The following is a 23461-nucleotide window of genomic DNA, read 5'->3' on the forward strand; positions in this document are numbered from 1 at the left end:
CAAGTGGAGGGAAGAGCCTGTACAAAGTGTCTGAGGTGTGCAGGCTCGTATGGCTGGACAGAGCGGGTGATGGGGAGATGAAGGCAGGCAGGTGATGGGGACAGACTGTGTGGGGCCTTGTGGGCCACAGTGAGGACTCTGCCTTTATCCGGAGTGGGATGGCGGCCCCACCCCCGGGGTGGGGGGTTTCTGAGCAACACAGGGACAAGACCTGACTCAGGTGCTCATACTAGTGAGTTACTAGTAGCTACTAGTGAGTTACAGACGACTGGGGAAAAAAGCAGAAAGACAGTGATGGGCCACGAGGGAGGTGTATGAATGGGTGAGATCCCCAAGGGAGTGAGTAGTGGTGGAGAATACAGGAAGTTTAAACACCAGTCTCTCACATTGCCAGATCAGACGGAGGGTGAACAGCCAGAAACTCACTAGGAGCCACCAGGTGAATGAATGGAAGGGGTCCAGAGCACATCGTGGCTTGGAGCTAAGTGAAGTGGGAGTAAACTCAGTACATCAGTGTCAAAGTGAGGACTGAACCCTGACTTTGACTTAGCACCTAAGGGGTCATTGGTGACCTTGACATTTCAGGGCAGGGGGCAGAGCCTGATTAGAGAAGGTTTAAGAGAGAACAGAAGGAGAAAATTTGGAGGCAGAGACTGGTGACAACTTTTTTGAGAAGTTTTACCGTAAAGAGGAGCAAAGAAATGGGCCATAGCCGGAAGGGGAGATGAAAACTCTCAGGAGAGAGTTTGTTTTCACAGGGAGGGGATGATACCGTGTGGGCGGCTGAGAATGATCCAGTGCGGAGGTGGAATCCAAGGTGCAGGAGACAGCGAGAACTGTGAGACTGTGACCTGGAGTGGGCGGAAGGGGTGCGAGCAGGTCACACAGAGGGCTGACGTTTTCAGTGCAGTCACCGTGGGAAAGCACAGAGGCCCCAAAGCAGGTGGGTGGTAGACAGAGTGGGCACCTGTGAAAGTTCACTTCTCATCGCTTCTAATTTTTTTTTCTGCAAAATAAGAAGCAAAAGGAGAATGAAGAGGTGGAAGGGGGTGTGATGAGCTAGGGGTTGGGGGAGAAGGTGTGAAGGAGTTATCTAGAGAGAGGAGGAGCCTGTGGATAACACATGTTATCTGATTGTCACAGAGCGACCTGGCTTGAGGGTCAAGTTCACAATCTGGAAGGGAGACCAGCCAATGGAATTGTGTGTTCTTCAGTCACCTTAAATTGGGTACTGGGCTGGATTGAACCAGGGTCACGTGTGGGAGGAAGCCAGTCTGGGGTACTGGAAGGAAGGAGATGGAGAGAAAAGGGGTGAGGAGTGGAGAGTGAGCTAGTGCCCTGAGACTGAGTTTCTCAAAGAGTCTGTGGTCACCAAGAAAAAGTCTAGGTGTGACCATGGAAGGGAAAGGCTGAGAGGAGAGGTCAGGGAGCAGAGAAGCAGGTGGCAGAAGGAAGGATCATCTGTCTGGATGTGGAATGTTGAGAAGAGCAGCCTGAGTGGCTGGGGGCCTAGAACTAAACTCATGAAGTGAGTAGTGAGCTGAATCAGCCGGTGATGCACAAGGCAGGGCAGTGACCCATCTACTCTGAGGACACAGCCATCATAGCTGGGGGAGTTTGGGGGAGGAGGGAAGAATGGTCTGGAGGCAGCACCAAGGAGCAAAGATTTAACCACTTGGAAGGGTGGGGAGTGAGGGTGGGGGAGGGCAGGGAACAGGACTGGGTTTTGGTTAAAGTGACAAGAATGTTCAGTGAAGAGATTTCATGAACTGAAGACAGTTCATGAGTTCCAAGGCCTGAGAGGTTGGGACAGGCTGGGGTATGGAGCGGTTTTTTTCTGTGCTCGCGGTCATATATGTAGAGTGCTTAGCCTGACACAAGTATACCGGCCTAATATGGAAGCTGGGGTTAGCAGTCCCCAGGGAGTCGTGGTTGGACCAGGGCCCCTCTGCTCGAGGGGGTAAGGTGAGAAGCCAGTCGCCTTCAGAGCCAACTGGCAGTAACTAGGTGCCCAGTTTTCACGGGCCGTGGTAGTCCCGCGGTCCCCCACTGGAGCTGGTGGGGTCATGGTCAAGTCCCAGGGACCCTGTGTCCTGGAAGAGGTGAGGAAGGCCTAACTGCCCTGATCTGCTGACCCCTCTCAACCCGCAGGTCTCTGGCGGCCGGAGATGGGTGCCCGGCCCTCGCGGCGGCAGCTGCCCGCGGACCCGCCCCTAGCCTTGGACGCGCTGCCCCCGGAGCTGCTGGTGCAGGTGCTGAGCCACGTGCCGCCGCGCGCCCTGGTGACGCGCTGCCGCGCAGTGTGCCGCGCCTGGCGCGACGTGGTGGACGGGCCCACCGTGTGGCTGCTGCAGCTGGCCCGCGACCGCAGCGCCGAGGGCCGCGCACTCTACGCGGTGGCCCAGCGCTGCCCGCCCAACGGCGAGGACGAGGAGTTCCCGCTCTGCGCCCTGGCGCGCTACTGCCTGCGCGCGCCCCTCGGCCGCAACCTCATCTTCAACTCCTGCGGAGAGCGTGCGTACGGGGGCGGGGCCGGGTAGACCCAAGTGTGGTGTGGGATAGGGCGTCGGGACAGGCAGGCCAGGGCATGAACCAAGGGGGCGTGGCCGAGGGAAGAGGCTCCTGTGAAACTTGCCCGCGGGTCTTGGAAAGAGATGGACTGGGTGGGCGGGGCCAGGTGATGTGGGCTGTGGAGGACGACGACGTGGACGGGCGACCCAGAGCTGGACGAGCCAAGGACCCTGGCAGGAATGATCCAGACTGGGACTGTAGACTCAGTGAGCCGGGCTAAGGAGGAAGGAGTCAGGAAAGGTTGGGGAAAAGCTAAGCAGGCGCTGGGGGGGGGGGGGGGGGGCGGAGCTTGCATAGAACTATGAAGCCGTCCTGAGGGCCCGTGAGGAGGGAAAAACGGAGCGAGTGAGCGGGCCCAGGGCGGGAGACAGAGGGCTTTTGTAGGAGGGGGTGGGGCCATGATGGCACGAGCCCGGGGCGGAGCCAAGGAGAAGCCGAGCAGATGGAGGGAGCTGAATGGAGAGCTGGGGGCGGGGCCGAGTGGAGCTGAAGAGAAGCTGAGTGGATGTGCAGGGCGGAGCGACGCCGGTGTGGGGTGGGACGAAGAGTGCCGGCGGCCGGGAGGCGGAGCCGGGGTGTGTGTGAAGAACCGGGGGTGGAGCGCGGGAGGGAGGAGTTTGTGGGCTGGGCAACCTGGATTCAGCTGGGCGAGCTGCTTGCAGGTGAATCCCTCGTCTTCGGGCGTGTTGTACCCACAGAGGGCTTCAGAGGCTGGGAGGTGGAGCACGGCGGGAACGGCTGGGCCGTGGAGAAGAACCTAACGCTGGTGCCGGGGGCTCCTTCCCAGACCTGCTTCGTGACTTCTTTCCAGTGAGTTGCCCTTGAGGCCAGGGGCAAGGGCCCGGAGGAGGGAGAGGGGCCCTACCCTCCGTCCTCATCCTCACCCGCACTCATTTTCACCCTCTCCTTCCCTCATTCATTTATTCAGTGAGCCAGATAGTTGTCAAATATCTGTTGAGGGCCTGCCAGCTACCAGGCACTGTTTTTTGTTTTTAAAGATTTTATTTATTTATTTGACAGAGAGAAATCACAAGTAGATGGAGAGGCAGGCAGAGAGAGAGAGAGAGGGAAGCAGGCTCCCTGCTGAGCAGAGAGCCCGATGCGGGACTCGATCCCAGGACCCTGAGATCATGATCTGAGCCGAAGGCAGCGGCTTAACCCACTGAATACCCCAGGCGCCCCCCCGGCACTGTTTTATATGCCAGAGATACAGGGCAAATTCAGAAATGGGGAATTCCGAAAGGGGCGGGGCGAGACATTAAACACATAAACAGTAAAATAATGAGGACAACAAAACAACAAACCTTTAGAGGACTTACATATAACTGCTTTACATATAACTCTTTGAATCCTGGCAACAGCCCTGTGACATGGATAGCCTTATCTCCATTTGTTAATAGGAAACAGGCACAAAGGGTAGCCAACACCAATAAATGGTGGCGCTGGGATTTGAACCCAGGTAATCTGGCTCCAGAGCTTCTGACTGTGACAAATTCCATGAAGACATCAGAAGAGCTGACGGATTGATTGATTCTCTTTATTCTCACACTCCATACCCATCGTCCTCCTCCCTCCATGTTCAACCTATACCCATTGTCCTCACTCCCTCCCCCCATGTTCAACCATTCCCCTGTGGCATTATCCAACTTTCTAGTAGTTGCAGTATATTAGGAATGGAAGTGATGTCTCACTGACGTTTTAATTTGCATGTTTCGATTTACTAATAATAAAGCCTCTCTTCGCGTGCTTGTTAGCTTTTTGCATTCCCTCTTTTGGAAATCGCCCATTCATATTTTCTATTAGGGTTGATGTCTCATTCTTGCTGATATACAAGAATTCCTTGTGTATCTTAGATGTTAGCCCCTTATCCATCCTGGACACTGGGAATCTCCGCCTCTACCATCTGTATTAACTGTGTCCATGGTGTTCTTCATCATTTTCCTATGGTCAAATTCTTCTTTGCTTTAGAGATTGTTTTTGAAATTCTGCGTGAAAAAATCCTTCCCTACCCTTAGATCCTAACAGTATTTTCTCATAATCTCTTCCAGTAACTTCACAGTTTTATCCTTCACATTTAGATCTTTAGATGGCATATTCAAATCAGGGGAGAAGCACTGTTTACAAAAGTGAGGGCAGACCATAAGGGATACTCCATGAACCCCAGGCTAGCAACGGTGAGGGAAAGGGTCATTACCGGCTGGAGACCTGACAAGGATAAGGGGAGGAAGCAGTTCCTGAACCATAGACAGGGAAGGCTGTGAGGAGAGGGGCACACGGAGCTGTGCCCTTTCGTGGAGAGACACAGCAGTCCTACACTGATCCCTTGGGAGGGAGCTGGGAGGCTAAATAACCCGGTTTTACTCTCCTCTTACTCTTCACTCTCCTGTTAGGGCTCCCATTGGCTGACCCAGCAGGAAGGGGAGGGCAGGGGAAACTACAGGCAGTTCAACCTTAGCCTTTGGGCCTCTGCACTTTATTAAGAGGCTCCAGAACTCCCTGCTCAGTGTGGGCCTCCATTTGTACTCATGTTCCAGTCCCCACAAATATTAGAGACATACAGGTCAGCCTCCTGGAGCCCAGAGAATGGGGGAGGGATGGGAGAGGCCAGTGGGCATGCCTGGCCCATCCTACATCTTGTCCAGTAGAGCAAACCCTGAGGGGCCGCTGCTTCAGACTGGGTTGTGGAGGGAGGGGGGCTTCTTGGAGGATGTGATTTCTGGGCTGTGGCTTTCTGCCTTATCCCTACACCATCTTCCCCTTCCCAGATGGTGCTTCAAGAGGCAGCTTGTAGACTTGGTGATGGAGGGGGTGTGGCAGGAGCTGCTGGACAGTGCCCAGATCGAGATCTGTGTGGCCGACTGGTGAGTCAATAATGGCAGCCCGCCCCCAGCACCATCAGGGCCGGCAGCTGTGCTGCAGAAGGGGTTCCTCTGTGCCCTCATCAACCCCCTGGCCTGGCCATGGCTACAGTGTGGTGAGGCTGATGGGGGAGGGGATGCTCTCACAGTTGTAGAAGCTGGGAGGGCAGAGACTTGATAAACCCAGAGCCCCCTGCTCTGCACTCTTCCCTCTCCCCCTTCAGCAGGCCCCAGGGCTGCTGACATGGAGGCCACTGACTGGCTTGGTCTGAAACAAGGCGCCCCAAGTCACCCATGCCACCCTCATCACCCACACTCAGCATGGAGCCTAAGGGCCTGTGGACACCCAAGTCCTCAGGAAGGGTCAGAGCACTGTGCTCTGAGAACTGGGACTCAGAGGGGCAGAGTTGGCACCAGGCACTGGTTCCAGAGCGCCTGGTTCCTTCACAAAGCGCTCAGGCTCCTCCTTCAAGCTCTTCCTGCTCCCTACAAAGTCCAGTTTCTTCCTGGAGGCTCTGGCTCCTCCACCAAGATACCCAGCCTCCTCCTCTTCCGGGTTGTGGTTCCTCCCCCAACACCATACTCCTCCCCCTCCATACACACACATCCAAGCCCAAGCCCCTAGAAGCCACCTCAGGAGCACCCAGTCTCCTCCCCACAAATTCCTAGGCCCTGACTTCTCCATACACAGTGTGGGGTGTGTGACAAGTGCAGGGAGGCTTGGCCCTCAGCCTTCCTTCTCCCATCCCCATGACCGGGCGGGTGGCGAGGGCATCAGGGCTCACCACTACCTGGCAGGTGGGGTGCCCGAGAAAACTGTGGCTGCATCTACCGTCTCCGGGTCCGCCTCCTGGATGTGTACGAAAACGAAGTGGTCAAGTTCTCGGCCTCACCCAACCCGGTTCTTCAGTGGACGGAGAGAGGCTGTCGACAGGTGGGTCCATCCAGCCTGTCTTCCAGACCAGCCCCAACCCGCGCAAGACACACCCCAACTTCCACCTGCTTGGATTCCCTTCTCAGCCCTCCTTGCGGCTGGAGGTCTCGAACAATAACCACTAACAATCACGGAGCCCTTACTTCGCTCCAGGTGCTCTTCTGAGAGATTTCACCAGCTAATTCATTTCATTAGCGGAGCACCTACTGTGTGCTGCGCACTGCCCTAAGGGCTTGGGATGCAGTGGTAAATCAAAGTCCTTGCCTCTATCCCCATTCTAGAGTCGAGGAAACTGAGGCATACAAGCTTAAGTGCTGGCCTCAAGTCCCACTAAAGCACACAGGGCTCCAGTCACACCCAGGCTGACTCCCAAGCCTGTGCTGTGAGTCATCACCCCTGTTATCAAAGTCACCTTTGTGGGGCACTTGTGGGGCTCCGTCAGTTAAGCGTCTGACTCGATCTGAGCTTGGGTCATGATGTCAGGGTCCTGATGGAGCCTGCTGTTGGAAGCTGCTTATGATTCTCTCTCTCTGCCCTCCCCGCCTCCCGCTTGGCAGTGACCTCTTAAAAAAAAAAAAAAATCAAAACTTTGAGGTGGCTTTCTTGTTTCTTCTCCTGATCTTCTCTCTATCCCTCCCTCCCCACCCAACACACATCCAGAAAGATCCCTTTGAAAAGTGAGTCAGATCACAAGCCTCCCTTGCTTGGAACCCTCCTAGGGCTACATCTCAGAGGGAAAGCCAAAGTTTTATCAGGCAGCTATAAAAAGGGATGAAGTGTGAATCCATGTCCAACATGGATGAACCCTGACAATGGGATGCTAAGTGAAAAGAGGCTAGGCACAAAAGGCTACACGCTGTAGGACTGCATTTATGGGAAATGTCCAGAAGCAGCAAAGACAGAGAGAGAAAGCAGATAGAGGAGTGGTTGTTAAGACTAGGGGGAGGGAGGAATTAGAAGTGACAGCTAACAGATTTGAGGCTTTTTTCTGGGGTGATGGAAATGTTCCAGAATTAGAGAGTTGGTCATAGTAGCATGACATTGTGAAAATACTAAAAACCATGAAATTGTACAGTTTTAAATGGTGCATTTTTTAGGCGAATATTATCTCAATTTTTTAAAAATGTTGCAAAGCTTAAGAAAAGCCGGAAGCCAAAGTCCTTCCATGGCCCACGAGGCCGTCATATGCCCTTTACCTCCCAGACACCGCCTTCTGTTCTCCTCTCTGCTCCAGGCACACTTCTACCTCAGGGCCTTTGCATTGACTGCTTCTCTGTTTTGCTTTGTTTTGTTTTTAAGGGAGAAAGTTTTTGTTTTTTAAAGATTTTATTTATTTGTCAGAGAGAGAGAGAGAGAGAGCAAGCACAAGCAGGGGTGGGGTAGAGGGAGAAGCAGGCTCCCTGCCAAGCAGAGAGCCTGACACGGGGCTCCATCCCAGGACCCCGGGATCATGACCTAAGCTGAAGGCAGATGCTTTACCAGCTGAGCCCCCCAGAGGTCCCAAGACTTCCTCTGTTTGGAACACTCTTCATCCCAATCCCCACATGGCTTCCTCCCCTCCCTCAGGTCTGTGCTCAGATGTTGCCTCAGTGGTGCCCTTGTTCGCTCATTGTACAACCCCACCCCCTTGCCCCTTACCCCCTCAAACTGTCCTTAGTGTCTGAGTCCCCTGCTAGAGCAGCCGCTTCCCCTGGCCAGGGCCTTTCTGCTTTCCTCACTGCTGTATCCCCAGTGCCTAGAGCAGGGCCTGGTACGTCACTGGTCCTTGGGGAGTGCCTGTTGAGGGGGAGGAAGGGAAAGGCCCACGGGCCCTCAACCTCCCACTCTCTTTTCCCATGCAGGTGTCGCATGTCTTCACCAACTTTGGCAAGGGCATCCGCTACGTGTCATTTGAGCAGTATGGGAGGGACACGCGTTCCTGGGTGGGGCACTATGGCGCCCTGGTGACCCACTCCAGTGTGAGGGTCAGGATCCGCCTGTCCTAGCCAACTGATCCAGCCTTCCAGAAAGTACTGCCATCTGGGCATCATCAGTCAAGGGCAGTTTTGAGGCTGGGAGCCCAGCTGGGAGCCGGGTACCCGTGGACAAGTGGGTGTCCCATGTGGCCCCTTCCCGGTGGCCCTCTGGGGAACCCCACTCACTGCTGTTTCGGCATGGTGCCCACGTGCTGTGCAAGAAACCAGGGATCCAACCAGGCTGCTCACCACTTTCCCAGCTTCCCAGGGTGGGAGAATTTACTCCCAGAGTAACTCAGAGATGTTTACTTTTCTTGCAAATTGTTTTCTTACACGTGTGGATGTCAGTTGGCGGACTGAGTCACAAGACAAAGGCCAAACCAGGATTTGTAACCATGGGGGAAAGTCGCTGATCACCCGGGACGGTGACTCCTGACCACATGTTTCAGAGTAGGCTAGCAGGGAGCAGACCTTAGGCGGGACAGTCTGTCCTTGAGGTCACCAACAGGGGCATCAAAGGGAACCGTTTCCTTAGTCTTCAGAGTCCCTGGGACTCAGCTGTGGGGCTTGTGTGACCTTCTCTAGCACCACCCATCAGCGCCTGCCCTTTGGGCCTGGCTGGTACCGTCTCTATCAGAATTCCTAAGTCCCTGCTGATCCACAAACCACGTCCCCTGCCCCACCTCCTGTCCCTACCTCATGGGAAGCTCCCCTCCTGCTGGCCAACAGACTCCTTTTCTCCACTCCCTTGCATTCAGGCTCTAAGAGCAAGGTGTGCCACAGGGGAAAGCACTCGGGCCTGCCTCCCTAGTGTCTCCTGCTCTCTCCCTGGCTGGGCACAGCCAACCAATAAAATCGGTGCTAAATGTGAAACAAGGGGGGACTTCGGTCTGTAATCAATGAACTGTCTGCCCCCAGCCCTGACCCTAAAAGGGCCCGTGGGAGGTTTATGATCATGAGAAATTTAGGAGGTGTGCTAAGCTCCGTGCGGGTGACGGAGGGCAGGCCCTGTTATTTATTTGGCCCAGGAGGAAACAGGCTCAGAGTTTAAATGTCACCTGGCCAGTAGGCAGAAAAGGCAGGACTTGCACAGAACCCAGTGATGGAAGGACGGCTCTCAAATCTTAAAATCTAAGCCCATCATCAGGCAAGGTCAGTATTATTTCAGTGCCATTTACCAAGGGAGGAAACTGAGGCAGAACAAAGACGGAGAGTCAGGATTTGGACCCAGGTGTGTGTGGGTCTGAAAATAACTGAGAGGAGCAGCTCCCAGGCGGCCAGCAGCACACCTGCTCTGAGCCTCCCAACACCCCCGCACAGATGAGGAAACCGGACAGCCGGGCTGTCCTTGCCCAAATCCTCGGCCTGTGGGAAAGGGAAAAGGGCCTGAGAGCCGCCTAGCAGACTCTAGAGTTCCCCCAAAGAGTAGCCATTGGCAGGTGTTCTGCACTCAGGACCTCGGATTTCATCTTCACCAAACCCAACAAGGGGGATATTGTGAGTAGGGCTATTTTCTGGAGGATACAGGCCCACTGGGGATGTCTGTGGCTAATAGCACACAGAGGACAAATACAGGAAGGGTCACACCACAACCAGGGAAGTAGGGGGGCGGTCTGTGTGTTTATTGCCACCCCTTCCCAGCAGATGGCAATACAGGGCCCTGTCCCAGCAGAAGAGGTTCTTCGAGCCCACGCTCTACACACAGAAGGCAAGGGTGTGGACAGACGGGGGCTTTTACTAACTCCACCCAGAAGCCCTGTGGGCAAGCAGTGTTCCCGGTGGAAGAGGCAAAGGCAGAATTTGCACCCAGGACCAGGTACTTCTAGAGCTGGAAGAGCTTCCCAAGGATATCGCAGGCACCCAGAGATGAAGGTTCTGGTTCCGGGGAAACCCCAGCCCACTGCGGCCCTGCCAGTCACTTCTTCTTCTGCACGTGGCCACAGTCGTACTTGCCACGCACAACAGTGAGCTTCACGCCAGGCAGGTCCTGGGTGCGGCCGCCCTGCACCAGCACGACATGGTGCTCCTGCAGGCTGTGGCCCTCCCCGGGGATGAAGCACACGGCCTCTCGGCCGGTGCTGAGCCGCACGCGGCAGCACTTGCGGTTGGCTGAGTTGGGTTTCTTGGGCTTTCGGATGAACGTGCGCAACACCACTCCCTTCAGCTGTGGCCGGCCGGCCGTGGGGCCTGGAGGTAGAGGCGGCCTCTTGGGAAGCCCTCGGCGGTGCATCTGGTTCAGGGTGGCCATGGGCCGGGTGGCCAGGGCTAGGCCTGGAGACACACAACCGGGAGGAGAGGCTGTTATCCCAGCAAATGGTTAAGAGTTCTAGGCACAAGTTCCAAGCACTTTCCCAGGATGTACTTGTTTCCTTCTGGGGGTAGTCACAAATAAGAGTAATAACACCTACTTGTCAGGTTCTGTTTTAAACATTTAATGTGAATTAGCTCCTTTTATTCTGCAAGGAAGGCACTGACTTTTGCAAACAATAATAAAAGCGAACAGATTCACACCACGTCATGGACTGGTCTATGCCCTGTACCTATGTGAACTCGCGTCATCTCTACAGCAACCCAATGGGGCGTTCGGGGGAGGTGTCCCTCCTCTGCCCCCCACGAGCAGATGATGTCCCCCAAACTGTTACGGACCCTTTCCTCCCTCCTGCACTGCATCCCTTTAGTCCTGTCCAGACTCATCTACTGAGCCCTCCTTCTCCCTCCTATAGTCTGGTCCCCACATCCAGGCAGAGGGACCCTGTGGACATGGGGGTCAAATCTGGTACCCCCTGCCCTGCTCAGAGCCCTCTCTCCTGCGGTGCCATCTGACTCAGGGAAAAGCCAAAGACCTTTCTGTGACCCATGAGGCCCCAGGTGCTCTGCCCCCATCACTTCCCTGACCTCCTCTCCCTACTTGCCCCCTTGCTCATTGTGCTCCAGCTGGTGTCCCCAGACACACCAACAGAAAGGGGACCAGTGTGGCTGCAGTGGGCTAAGGACAGTTCAGGGAGGGAATATATTTCCAAGGCAGACTGACAAGATTTGCTCACGGACAGGATGTTAAGATGGTGCCACCATCTTGAGCAAACATTTACCCAGTACCTACCATCTTGGCCCCAAAAATGGAGGCACAACGGTGACAGAGACGACCCTGGACATACCCTCTTAGAGCTCCCAATTCAAGGCTCTAGGTTCTTCACCTTCCTGTCACTATCGCAGATGCCCTTTTACACCCAAACTTTACACTCCCTCTCTATCCAGGGTGGGTCCTGGCTGTACTATCCATTTCCGTGTTACGTTACATGTCAAGTTACAAGCAGAATCCTCAAAGGGTTGAGACGTTGCTAGAAGCTTCTTCCAGGTGGTACGCCCTTGAGCAAGACTCTGCCTCGGTGCCTCAGGGTCCTCACCGCATCACAGGCACCAGTCACACCTCCCCCTTGAATATGGTGTATGAGAGGTTATGGTGAGAGATGCGTGTGAAGCTAGCCCAGAATTCCCTGGCAGGGCACAAGCCTGTCACCGGATCCTTAGTGAGTGGCAACCAGAAAGTGCTTAATAAAATAAAAAGGCTGCAGAGTGAGTGACTGAGATACTTCGCAAAGGGCCTGGCCGTGAGAAGCACGTGAAGTCTGCAGAACCCATAAAGACAAATAAAGCATCCCTCTCCTTGCCTGGCGCACACTAAGATCAACCCTTTGCTTGGATGTCTCACCCACGGGAGATTATTTATTAAGTATTTGCTGAAGAGATCAGAAACTGACCCAAACTCCCGGTACCCACCTGACGATGCATAGTCGCCCCCAAGGCAACGACTTCCCACCTCTTGCCCTTGTAGCCCGAGCTCCGCTAAAACCCACCGTGCATTCGTGCCTCCCAAACTTAAAACCCCGATTCCCCCCAGGGCTGCGGCAGAGGCAGACAAGTCCCAGCGGGGATAACCCTAGTACAGCGGCGTCTCTGCAGCTCAAGTCCCCAACTTACCATAATTTAGGGACGTACTGAGGCCACGGAGAAGGCCGGACCAGAACATCCCGCCGCCTGAAGGGTCCCTGTGTTAGGGGATGAGAGAATCAGGAAGGAAAAGGGGGAAATGGCCGGAGCCGGGGAAGGGCCCCGCTTCTCCCCATCCCGTCCTCAGAGCCTGCGGATTAAGTCCAAGGAATTTCCTCTGACAGTCTGACTACAATCCTTCATGCTGCGGACAGAAATTCTCCCCGTAAATTAAGTTTCGCTCTGAGTAGGCTCTCGGGCACCTAGCAACCTCCCTCCCCCACCCCCGGCATACTGGAGGAGAAAAGAAACTGAGGACAGGGCCAGGGAGATTTGGGGAACCCGAGGATTTCTTATCAACTTCACTGACCCTAGCAGGGTCCGCAGACACGCTGAACCGGCTTCAAGCCACTTCCGAAGGTCATCCCGGCAGGGATTGGCTGGATCTGCCTCTCGTGCACTGAGGGGGCGGGACACGAACAACGATTGGTCAAAGACAGAGTCAATCTCGGTCAACTTTTCTAGTCGGACTGCGTTTGAGGCACGAGAGGCGCGGCTGCTTTGCAATTGGTCTAAACGCGGAGTGGGCGGGACGAAGGGGGCGCGACACCTTGTCCCCCGTCCAAGATGGCTGCGTCCATGGCGCGGCGTTTGGGGTCTTTGGTGGCTGGTTGGGGTCTTCGGCCCCGGAGAGGTTGCGTCTGCAGCCATAACGCAAGGAGAACTTTTGTCACGGAGAGACGAGACCGGAACCTTCTGTACGAGCACGCGCGCGAGGGCTACAGTGCGCTCCCTCAGCTGGACATGGAGTCGCTGTGCGCATGCCCGGAAGACGCTGCACGCGCCCTGCAGCTCCGCAAGGGGGAGTTACGGCCGGAAGACCTGCCGGCGATCGTGAGTGCGCTTGCGTGGGCCATTGGCTGCGGAGCCCAACTGGGCTTGCAAGATACCTCCAGCAGGGGGCGAACCTACTACGGGAATTTTAGTTTTTTCCCCAATTTAGAAGACCTGTGCTTAGCACGCATACGTGTGCCAGTTATCCACGGAGTGCTAGGGCCCTACTATCTATACACCCACTATGCGTTCCATAAAGCGTGCTGAGTACCTGCTCTGCGCTTAGAAACTTACTCCAACCTCATGCCAGGCTTAAGATGACAAAAGAAAATGGGGGGAGGAGGAAGAAACTAGGGGACAGGGAGGTGAGTCAGACGAGGGTGGAGGGGTTTGGCTTTGGAGAGTAAAAGATCGAGACCTGCGGCTGCCCGACAAGTAGCAGGCAGTTAAATAGGGTTCTCGAATGAATGAATGGTTCTACTGAACGGTTATTTAAGGAGCATCTACTATGCCGCAGGTGTTGAGAATAAGTTGGTAAATAATATAATACTGCATGCTAGGGACCGAGAACCAGATTCACCATATTGCTAGACCTTGTTGGGGTGCTGAGGATGGTCTGTTCTAAGTGCTGTGTGCATACATGCCTCGTTTCAGTTTTACAACCACGGTGTGAGGTGGGTGCCCCCATTTCATCAGAGGAAAAACTAAGTCTCAGAAAAATTAAGAAGGGTGGTGGTTGGATGCCTGGGTGGCTCAGTCCTTAAGCATCTGCCTTCTGCTCAGGTCATGATCGCAGGGTCCTGGGATTGAGCCCTGCATCAGGCTCTCTGTTGGCTGGAAAGCCTGCTTCTTCCTCTCCGTCTCCCCCTGCTTCTGTTCCCTCTCTTGCTGTGGGGCACGTGGGTGGCTCAGGCCTTAAGCCTTTGCCTTTGCTTCAGTTCGTGATCCCAGCGTTGTGGGATTGAGCCCCACATCAGGCTCCCTGCTCAGTGGGAGGCCTGTTTCTCCCTCTCCCACTTCCCCTGGTTCTGTTCCCTCTCCCGCTGTCTCTCTCTCTCTCCCTTTCAAATAAATAAATAAAATATTTTAAAGGAAAAAAAAAAGGGTGGTGGTTCCTCAAAAAAATTAAACATGGAATTACCATATGATCGGGCCATCCCGCTTCTGGGTATGTACCTCAAAGAATCAAAAGCAGGGACTTGAACAGATATTTGAATACCCATTTTTTTTGTTTGTTTGTTTGTTTTTTTGTTTTTTGTTTTTTTTTTTTATTTCCAGCATAACAGTATTCATTATTTTTGCACCACACCCCGTGCTCCATGCAATCCGTGCACTCTATAATACCCACCACCTGGTACCCCAACCTCCCACCCCCCGTCCCTTCAAAACCCTCAGATTGTTTTTTCAGAGTCCATAGTCTCTCATGGTTCACCTCCCCTTCCAATTTCCCCCAACTCCCTTCTCCACTCTAAGTCCCCATGTCCTCCATGCTATTTGTTATGCTCCACAAATAAGTGAAACCATATGATAATTGACTCTCTCTGCTTGACTTATTTCACTCAGCATAATCTCTTCCAGTCCCGTCCATGTTGCTACAAAAGTTGGTGAATACCCATTTTCATAGCAGCATTACTTACAGTAGCCAAAAGATGGAAGGAACCTGGGTGCCCGTGGATGAGTGAATAGATAAACAAAATGTGGTGTATATGGACGGTGGGATACAATTCAGCCTTAAAAAGGGAAGGAAATTGTGATGCAGCCTATAACATGAATGAACCTTGAGGACCTTATGCCAAGTGACATGAGGCTATCACAAAAAGACAGAACTGGGGGCACCTGGTTCAGTGGGTTAAGCCTTTGCATTTGGCTCAGGTCATGGTCTCAAGGTCCTGGGATCAAGTCCCGTGTCTGGCTCTCTGCTCAGCTGGGAGCCTGCTTCCCCCTCTCTCTTTCTGCCTGCCTCTCTGCCTATTTATGATCTCTGTCTGTCAAATAAATAAAATCTTAAAAAAAAAAAAAAGAACTATATGATTCCATTCATACAAGGTGCCTAGAGTAGTTAGATTCATAAAGACAGAAAATAGAAGGGTGGTTGCCAGGAGCTGGGAATGGGAAGAGACTGTTTAATGGGTGTACAGTTTCCATTTGGAAAGATAAAATTCTGGCGATGGATGGTGGGGAAGGCTGCAGGACCATGTAAAGGTACTTAATGCCACGGAACTGTACACTTTAAAATAGTTAAAATGGCAAATTTTGTGCATAGTTTACCATAGCCTTTCATATATTATTTTAAAATATTTTATTTCTTCATTAGAGAGAGAGAGCGAGAGTGCACAAACTGGGGAGGGGCAGAGGGGGAGGGAGAAGCAGACTCCTCAGTGAGCAGAGAGCCTGAACAGGGCTGGATCCCAGGACTCCGAGAACATGACCTGAGCCAAAGTAAGACGTTTAATTGCCTGAGCCCCCCAGGTGTCCCTATCCCCATCTTTTAAAGAGCTGGTTAAAAGATCCTAAATTATTTATAACCTGCTAATGGATCACATCCCAAAGCTTGAAAAGCACGTCTTCAGGCCATGAAGTGTGAAGAGGAATATGGCATGTGGCTTTCTGGGCAGTAACAAGGCATGTGAATTGTTCCTAGGAGCCCTGGGGAGCTGTGGGTGCTCTCAGGTGGGAGAGGGTTTGTGTCAGAACTCTGGCTGGAGGAGGAGAGCCTGCAGGCTGGGCGGCTGGCACAGGGGTCCTTGCAGGAGAGGACAGGCTCTGGATGGGGGCAGGAGTTGGGGGATGGGAGGAGGACAGACCTGACGGATGTTCCTGGGGCAGAAGGGTCCCGGTAGCATCCAGTAGGGGGCTCAGGGCTCTGGGGTGTGGGATGGGAGTTCATGGGGCTGTGCCTGAGGAGGAAGAGCAGATCTGGGGGGAGAGATGCTTGTCCTTGAGTCACTCTTGCACAGAGTGAGCATGAAGTGTCCAGGAGACATCCAGGGGGAGCCACCTTGTGGCCTGCCCTCCGCTTCCTGCTTCCAGCCCCCGGGAGGGAGGATGACGTCGTTTGTGCCATTTAGTCAAAGGGAGAACTGCAGCCAGGGAGGTGAGGGGGTTTGCCCGGGAATGTGGGCTCACAGAGGGACCGCACAGCAGTAGGGGTCCCCGTGAAGGAGAGCTGAGCCTGCCGTTTCGGGGGACAGGCTTGGCGCAGCAGCCCCATAGGACAGTGGCTGTCTCTCTCTTCTGCAAGACTCCGAGGTGAGCACTGGCAGGATCCCTGCCCCTTGGCACCTGGGTCCCCTTACCTTCTCGCTCCGCATCCCTGAGGATGTTGTCCAGTTTGACTCTCCTCATAGTCCGTCATCCAGGCCAAGGGGAGTGAGAGACAGAAAGTCCGACATGGGGGCTTATCTCTAAGGAGATGACCCAGAGTCCCGCTGCCACTTCTTTTCCTGCCCACTGTTTGAACTTGGACACAGGAGCACATTCAGCTGTGAGGGAGGCTGGGAGATGCCTCTTCATTCTGGGCAGTCATGGGCTTCACGTCAGGGAGGTCTAGTGTGGGAGGGATAGAGGGGGGTCTGGCTGCTGGGGTCCAGGTGGCCAGAGGCCGAGGCTCCAGCGAGAAGGGACAGGAGACGGTGGCTACTTCACGCCGTCCCCTCCTTTGTCCACCCCCAGATCGCCACCTGGCAGGAACTGAGGCAGCTGAGGGAGCAGATCCGGATTCTGGAGGAGGAGAAGGGGGCTGTGGCTGAGGCAGTCCGGGCCCTTCTGGTGAGCATGGGGTCCTGTGTGGGTGGAGCTTCACCGTGTTGATTCGACCTGTTTGCCCTCTCACAGTCCACGAAGGCTGGTGTACCACCCGCATCTCTTTGCATGACTCTGTCCGAGGCAGAAAACAGGACTTCTGGGGCTTGCCTGCCCTTTCTCCAGAGCAGAGAGATCTTTCCTGAAGCCCCCAGCAGAGTCCCCTCATGCCTTCTGGACCCAGACACCCCCACACCGACACCTGTCATCAGCAGGAGGGACGGAATTACTAGAGCGGTCGTAGGGCTCTTGGAGAAGCAGCCCCGGGCTGCTTCAGCCTGCGTTCCTGGACCCACAGGCCACCCAGGGATGGGGAACTGAGGTGTCTGCGGGCAGGGAGGAGGGAGAGCAAACAGTCGTGGGTTAGACAGCTGATAGCACCTGCCGCAGGCGGCGGGAAGGTGACCATGAAATCAACAGCAGACATTTACATAGCCATCAGTGTGGGCCAGACACCCTTCTGGGTGCAGCCCTCACAATGCGTGAGACGGGAACAGTCCAAACCCAATTTACTGGGGCCCCAGGAGGTTAAAAATGTGCCTCAGTATGGACTTTGGGGAGGGTATGTGCTTTGGTGAGTGCTGTGAAGTGTGTAAACCTGGCGATTCACAGACCTGTACCCCTGGGGATAAAAATATATGTTTATAAAAAATAAAAAATTAAAAAAAAAAATGTGCCTCAGCGTCACAGCCAGAAAGTGGGGGAGGCAGGATTTGCACGTAGGCCCGCGGGCTGCTTTCCACCCTTCCAATCGAAGGCCAGTTACAAGACTAGCCACATCTCCCCGCGACTCCAGTACAGAGTGCCAGGCCCCTGACTATGTGCGTCCCAGCTAGGCAGCCAGTGTAGACCACAAAAGTGATCACAGTTAATACTCAGCGAGTGCTAACCCATCTTCTCAGGGAAGCCATGAGCCAGCCCTGCTGGGGAGCTCCTATGAGCCCATTTCCTAGATGGGAATACCGAGGCTTGGAGAAGGGACAGGATATGCCCAAGGATATGCAGCTGGGAGGCACCCCACCTTCAGACCCAGGTCTGCCTGCTTCCCGTCTGCTGCTCCGGATCATAGAAGGTCATAAGTCCACAGACTTCACCTGTCTAAGTCGCGGTTTTGTCGTTTACGAAATGGGGAGCACAGAGAGGCCCACTTCACAGAGTAGGTTATAGAGAAACAGGACAGTGTGAGAGCCCTCTGCGGAGACAGGCGTGAGGTGCAGGTATGATTATTGTCTGTTATCTTGCCTCCTCCCGGCTTTACTGAGAGAGAAATTGAGGCACAGAGTGAAGGAAGGTCTGTCTGACCAGGTACCCGCAAAGCAAGGAATTCAGAACCCCTTCCCCACCCTCACCCCATACCCCCAGCCCTGTTTGACGTTTCGCCCCTCCATTTTTCCCTTTCCCAGCCCCAACTTAAGGAACCTAATCACCCTCTCCATCTCTCTTCTACCAGGTAAACCAGGACAACGGTCAAGTGCAGCAGGTAGTACACGGGAGTGATGTCCCGACCCTGGTGGGAGTGGGCAGGGGCCGCGTGAGTCCTGATTCCTCCCATGTGACTGGAGACAACACACAGGACTATTGATCCAAGTGAATGTGCTGATTCACGAGACGAAAGGCCGGCTCCGGGTCCTGGCTCCGTATTTGGCTCTGCTTCCCTCTCATTCCTAGACCAACCTTTTCCCCTTAGAGAAAGGGGAGCCAGGGTGGGGCACAAAGAGGACCACTTCCCTGAGAGCTACACCCATAGTCCTGGGGCTTGGGTCAGTGCCTGTCTTTGAGCCAGTCACTGTGGCCAAGGCCATGGAATGTTCTGGAAGGCCAGGCCTGAGTCATGACCCTCTGGACAGGCCACATGGTGATGAGGTGAAGGGAGGGAATTTCCCAAAAGGAAATTCACGATGTCAGGCCAAAAGGACAGTGAGTGTCCTCCACAGAGGTTTTGCCAGCAAGGCTCAAGGTCAGACTGGTTCGAGGGACCCCTGCCCTTTTCTGGGCCAACGCCACCTGCCCCTGTCCCCAGGACCCCCAGTATCAGAGCCTGCGGGCACGTGGCCGGGAGATCCGCAAGCTGCTCATGGTCCTGTACCCCAAGGAGACCCAGCTTGAGGAGGATTTCTTCCTGCGGGCGCTGAGGCTGCCCAACCGGACCCACCCGGACGTGGTAAGCACTGTGCTGGGTGCTCAGGGGGCATGGGGGCCCTTGAGACCACCTCCCCTGTGACTCCTGCTGTGTCTCTGCAGCCCGTCGGGGACGAGAGCCAGGCCCGAGTGCTCCACGTGGTCGGAGACAAGCCAGGTGGGGCACCCCACCAGCCCCGGGGTGGGGCCCCTTGGGTCTGGGATGCAGCTGGGGCCTGTAGAGGTCCTGTGTGCCCCTTCTCCGGCCTCCCATCCTGTCTCTGTGTCCATGGCAGTCTGTCCCTGCCCCGCATTGGCCCCTGATTCCCTTGGGTTTTCCTCCCCAACTCCTGTCTGGCTCTGGCTCTCTGCCCCCCTCCCTCTTCCTCGCTTCTTCCTAATGTTTTCTTCCCTTTGCTCTCTCTCTCCTTTTCCACCTCTGCTTCCCGTGTTTCTCTATCTCTCTCGCCCTTTGCAAGTCCCGTCTCTGCCACCACCTGGTTTCCTTTCTCTCCCTGCCTGTCCGTCTTTCTGCTGCTCATTCCCGCGTCTTTCTAATCCTCTCTCTGTCCCTGTTCCATGTCTCTCCCCACAACCCTTACCCCCCCTTTTTCATCCTGATCCAGCTTTCTCCTTCCAACCCCGGGGCCACCTGGAAATTGCGGAGAAGCTCGACATCATCCGTCAGAAGTGAGTCCTGCCCGCCCCTCCAGCCCGCCCTCTCCACCCCAGCAGCTGGCTTAACACTGTGTCTGGGGCCTCACTTCGCATGAATGTTTGATGCCCAGTCCCCCGCCTGGCAGCTGGCGCCTGCCCTGGGGGTGCAGAAGAACTCCCCTCGTCCCCCACCAGCCCCAGCCCACACGCACCCGCCTGTCTTCCCATCTGTCTCCCAGGCGCCTGTCCCACGTATCCGGCCACCGCTCCTACTACCTCCGAGGGGCTGGAGCCCTCCTGCAGCATGGCCTAGTCAACTTCACACTCAACAAGCTCATCCAGCGGGTATGGGCCAGGATGGGAGGGCTGCCTGGAGGGGGTGATGTGGACGCTGACAGAGAGGCTCAAAGCGGAGAGGCGGGGCAGGGGGGTCACCTCTGCTCTGGTCGCTGTTAACAGAGCTTTACACATATAATTAACACATTTAATTCTTAGAGCAGGGGTAGGAGGTAGGTGCCATTGTTACCCCCACTTCAGAGATAAATTAAGGCTTGGAGAGAGCGTAACTAGCCCAGGATCTCGTGGCTGCTGCCTGGGGCTGGCCCTAGAGCCTGTGTTCACCACATCACCACCTGCCTCTAGCATAAAGGGAGTGTCGGGGAAATGTAGTGTTGCTGAACCGGTTGGGGTTGGCAGAGGCTGGAGGCATGGGGCGTGGGCGGCAGTGAGGGACTTGGACATTTCCCAGGGGCACTGGGGAGCCAAAGAAAGCTGTCACTACACCTCCCGCTACCCTGTGTGGGCTGAACTGAGCGAGGAGACTGTGAAGCCCCAGCAGAGAGGGCTTAGTGATAGGGACACCAAAGTCCCGGAGCCAGCGCCAAGCCCACTGCTCAGGCCTTCCTCAGTTTCCTTGGAGGTGACCTGGGCTTTGTAAGGACAGGCGGGAGCCATTGGCCCACTCTGCAGTGCCACTTCTTCCAGTCTGAGCTTCGGCCCGGGTGGGGGTCCTGGCTGTGCCCCTCACCCCACCCTGTTCCTCTTCACAGGGCTTCACTCCCATGACGGTGCCAGACCTTCTCCGAGGAGCTGTGTTTGTGAGTGCTTCCCACGCTCAGCTGTGTGCCCTGTTCTGGGGCCCATCTCCCCCACAGAGGCCAGCCTGGGACTGGGTTGAGGATGTCAGGCCAGAACAGGGAGGCCAGGGCAATTCCAGAAGCTTCCTGGGGAGGAGCAGGGGTTGTGACTGCAAAATGGAGCTGGAGGTCCTCTGTCCTCTGACCTCTGTGGCTTGGCCTCTTCCCCAGGAAGGCTGTGGGATGACACCAAATGCCAATCCGTCCCAGATTTACAACATCGACCCCTCCCGTTTTGAAGACCTCAACCTGGCTGGGACAGCAGAGGTGGGACTGGCTGGTAAGCACCTGCCAGGAGGCAACAACAGGGGTGAGGTTACATGCAGCATCCTCAGAGCAACAGGGATTGTAGGGGGGACACCAAGGAGCACCCTAGGGGTGACGGCTGTCTGCTGAGGATGTCTCAGTGACCCCAGGCTCAACATGTACAGTTGTGTAGGTTGTTGACTGTACAACAGCGCAGTGAGGATCCAGCCATCCAGCCATGTGCCCCGCCATGAGGTTGTGTCCACCAGAGGGGACCCCTTTTCTTTGTCTCACAGAGGTTTCCTGTGGATAAGCGGTTGCCCCTGGCTTACCCATCATGTTTCCCTTTCCTCCCAGGCTACTTCATGGACCACTCTGTGGCCTTCAGGGACCTGCCCATCAGGTGATACTCAGTTCCTTTAGATCTTGTCCCCACCTGTGACATTCCCTCTCCCCTCCCTGACTCCACCTCCCCTGCTCCCCACCCAGGATGGTTTGTTCTAGTACCTGCTACCGGGCCGAGACAGACACAGGGAAGGAGCCACGGGGACTATATCGAGTACACCACTTCACCAAGGTCAGTGTGGCCAGGACCAGGGAGGAGGGCCACTCCAGGGACCCCGGGCCTCCTGACTTTTGTGTCCGCTGCGCTGCCCCAGGTGGAGATGTTTGGGGTGACAGGCCCTGGGCTGGAGCAGAGCTCGCGGCTACTGGAGGAGTTCCTGTGCCTACAGATGGAGATCCTGACGGAGCTGGGCCTGCACTTCCGGTGCGGGGCGGGGCGGGGGCACGGGAGGAGGGACGGGCTGGCTAGGTGCTCCCTAATCATGAACAGCCTCACCTCACCCCTCCCCTTGCCCCTTTTCCCCATGTCTGGAGTATGTACAAGGTCTGTCCGTCTGTAAAATCGTGTGTAGGACCACAGGGCAGGGCCAGTGGCGTGAGCAGCATGGGGCACCCCAGTGTGGGCACCCAGGCCCCTTCCCTCTTGTGGCTCCCATCCTGGGTGCTGCCCCACCTGCAGCCCCTCCACGTGGTTCCTCAGCACCCCAGACAGAGTGGAGATGGGGGCACAGTCCTTCCCTTTCAGGCAGGACCTACAGGCAGCCCCACACCACCCCCACCCCGGCCGTCACAGGCTTCCAGAGAGGCCCGGGGATGTGGCCTTTTGGCCTGGGGACCCGCTACAATCCCAGTAGCCCTTGCCTTCTCCCCGCCCTCCTCTCCATCCACTTCTCTTCCGCCACGCCCACTGCCACAGCTGCTGCCACTTTCTTGTGCCTCTACCTCTCACCTGCTGACCTTCACCATGACCTTCTCTTCTACTGCAGCGTCCTGGACATGCCCACCCAGGAATTGGGCCTTCCTGCCTACCGCAAATTCGATATCGAGGCCTGGATGCCAGGCCGCGGCCGCTTTGGTGAGGTGAGCCCCCAGTGCAGTGGGGACGGGGGGGACAAGACCCCCCACTTCCAGCTGGTCCCCTCAGCCCACCCTGTGCCCTCGCCCAGGTCTCCAGCGCATCCAATTGCACAGACTTCCAGAGCCGCCGGCTTCACATCATGTTCCAGGAGGAGGCCGGGGAGCTGCAGTTCGCCCACACGGTGAGCACCCGCACCCCCTCCCGCCCTCCCCAGAGCCTCCGCCCTCCTAGGGACGTGCCACCTCAGCCTCTCCCAGGCCAGCAGAGGCCATCAGGTAGACGCGGGCATGCCTCTCTCCCAGGTGAACGCCACGGCCTGCGCTGTCCCCCGCCTCCTCATCGCCCTCCTGGAAAGCAATCAGCAGGAGGTGAGGGCTGGAAGGATCTCTCTGGGGGAGAGAGAGGGTGGAGGCCTGGGGCCATGGCAGCAACCTGTGGCCCGCTCTGTCCCCAGGATGGCTCCGTCCTCGTGCCCCCTGGCCTCCAGCCCTACCTTGGCACCGAGCGGATCACGGCCCCCACCCATGTGCCTCTCCAGTACATCGGCCCCAACCAGCCCCAGAAGCCCAGGCGCCTGAGCCGGCCTGTTTCAAGCTGAGGAGTCACTCTCATCCGTCCGCAGGGCTGTGGCTACTTCCTGGAGCTCAGGGGACTCTGGAAGCCTCGGACCTATTTTCCTGAGCACATCCTGACATCTGCATTCTCTGTGTCAGCTCTGTGCCTGGGCCCCTTCCTTACTTCCTTACTTCCCCAGAATCAGCCAGTGACCCTATCGCCACTGATGGTCCCAACCTGCACCAGAAAGCAGGACATCCAGGGACTTGAAGGTTGTAGGGATGGCGGGAGGAGAAGAAGCCTCCAACCTTTTATCCTTCCCTCTGTCAGTACTTAGCAAAAGTCCCCAATAAATGGTCAGAACCAAGGCCTTTGTGGATCTGTGA

The 23461-nt window shown here is 55.7% G+C and overlaps 3 protein-coding genes across 5 annotated transcripts in view; 2 read left to right on the forward strand and 1 right to left on the reverse strand.

Annotated features, from left to right (window-relative positions):
- FBXO17 (F-box protein 17) overlaps positions 1-9191 on the forward strand; it is a 98368-nt gene extending 89177 nt beyond the window's left edge. The window contains exons 2-6 of one of the 2 annotated variants that reach the window (XM_032325155.1): positions 2152-2514; positions 3270-3381; positions 5337-5432; positions 6228-6363; positions 8205-9191. In XM_032325155.1, the coding sequence (XP_032181046.1) occupies positions 2152-2514; positions 3270-3381; positions 5337-5432; positions 6228-6363; positions 8205-8348 (851 nt within the window). In that variant the 3' untranslated portion in view covers positions 8349-9191. Of the gene's footprint in view, positions 1-2151; positions 2515-3269; positions 3382-5336; positions 5433-6227; positions 6936-8204 lie in introns of those variants that run through there. The other variant, XM_032325154.1, reaches the window with a different exon arrangement.
- A 728-nt stretch (positions 9192-9919) lies between these two features.
- On the reverse strand, positions 9920-12779 carry MRPS12 (mitochondrial ribosomal protein S12). Of its 2 annotated transcripts, none has more exons than XM_032325164.1 (3): positions 12676-12779; positions 12297-12364; positions 9920-10589 (listed from the first exon to the last, which is right to left on the reverse strand). In XM_032325164.1, exons 2-3 carry the CDS (start codon positions 12343-12345, stop codon positions 10234-10236), a joined length of 405 nt encoding a protein of 134 aa, XP_032181055.1. In that variant the 5' UTR covers positions 12346-12364; positions 12676-12779; the 3' UTR covers positions 9920-10233. The 2 variants fall into 2 exon arrangements, with proteins under 2 accessions (XP_032181055.1, XP_032181056.1); XM_032325165.1 differs by having other exon boundaries at positions 12601-12677.
- Positions 12780-12874: 95 nt separating this feature from the next.
- Positions 12875-23442, forward strand: SARS2 (seryl-tRNA synthetase 2, mitochondrial). Its single transcript, XM_032325147.1, has 16 exons — positions 12875-13199; positions 16812-16907; positions 18391-18420; positions 18961-19101; positions 19182-19236; positions 19685-19748; positions 19955-20060; positions 20765-20812; positions 21023-21131; positions 21455-21500; positions 21587-21674; positions 21757-21866; positions 22429-22522; positions 22609-22701; positions 22823-22888; positions 22975-23442. Exons 1-16 carry the CDS (start codon positions 12933-12935, stop codon positions 23116-23118), a joined length of 1557 nt encoding a protein of 518 aa, XP_032181038.1. The 5' UTR covers positions 12875-12932; the 3' UTR covers positions 23119-23442.
- Positions 23443-23461: the final 19 nt, after the last annotated feature.

The sequence above is a fragment of the Mustela erminea genome, chromosome 19, assembly GCF_009829155.1.
Source record: "Mustela erminea isolate mMusErm1 chromosome 19, mMusErm1.Pri, whole genome shotgun sequence".
Lineage (NCBI taxonomy): Eukaryota > Metazoa > Chordata > Mammalia > Carnivora > Mustelidae > Mustela > Mustela erminea.

What these genes read in the sequence shown, in the direction of transcription:
- MRPS12 (XM_032325164.1), bottom strand. Translation starts at nt 12,345, where the DNA reads ATGTTCTGGTCCGGCCTTCTCCGTGGCCTCAGTACGTCCCTAAATTAT. An exon ending in CAGTACGTCCCTAAATTATG is followed by an intron (nt 10,590 to 12,296) that starts GTAAGTTGGGGA and finishes GTGTGTCTCCAG; the next exon opens with GCCTAGCCCTGGCCACCCGG.
- SARS2 (XM_032325147.1), top strand. Translation starts at nt 12,933, where the DNA reads ATGGCTGCGTCCATGGCGCGGCGTTTGGGGTCTTTGGTGGCTGGTTGG. An exon ending in TCAACAAGCTCATCCAGCGG is followed by an intron (nt 20,061 to 20,764) that starts GTATGGGCCAGG and finishes TCCTCTTCACAG; the next exon opens with GGCTTCACTCCCATGACGGT. An exon ending in TTCTCCGAGGAGCTGTGTTT is followed by an intron (nt 20,813 to 21,022) that starts GTGAGTGCTTCC and finishes CCTCTTCCCCAG; the next exon opens with GAAGGCTGTGGGATGACACC.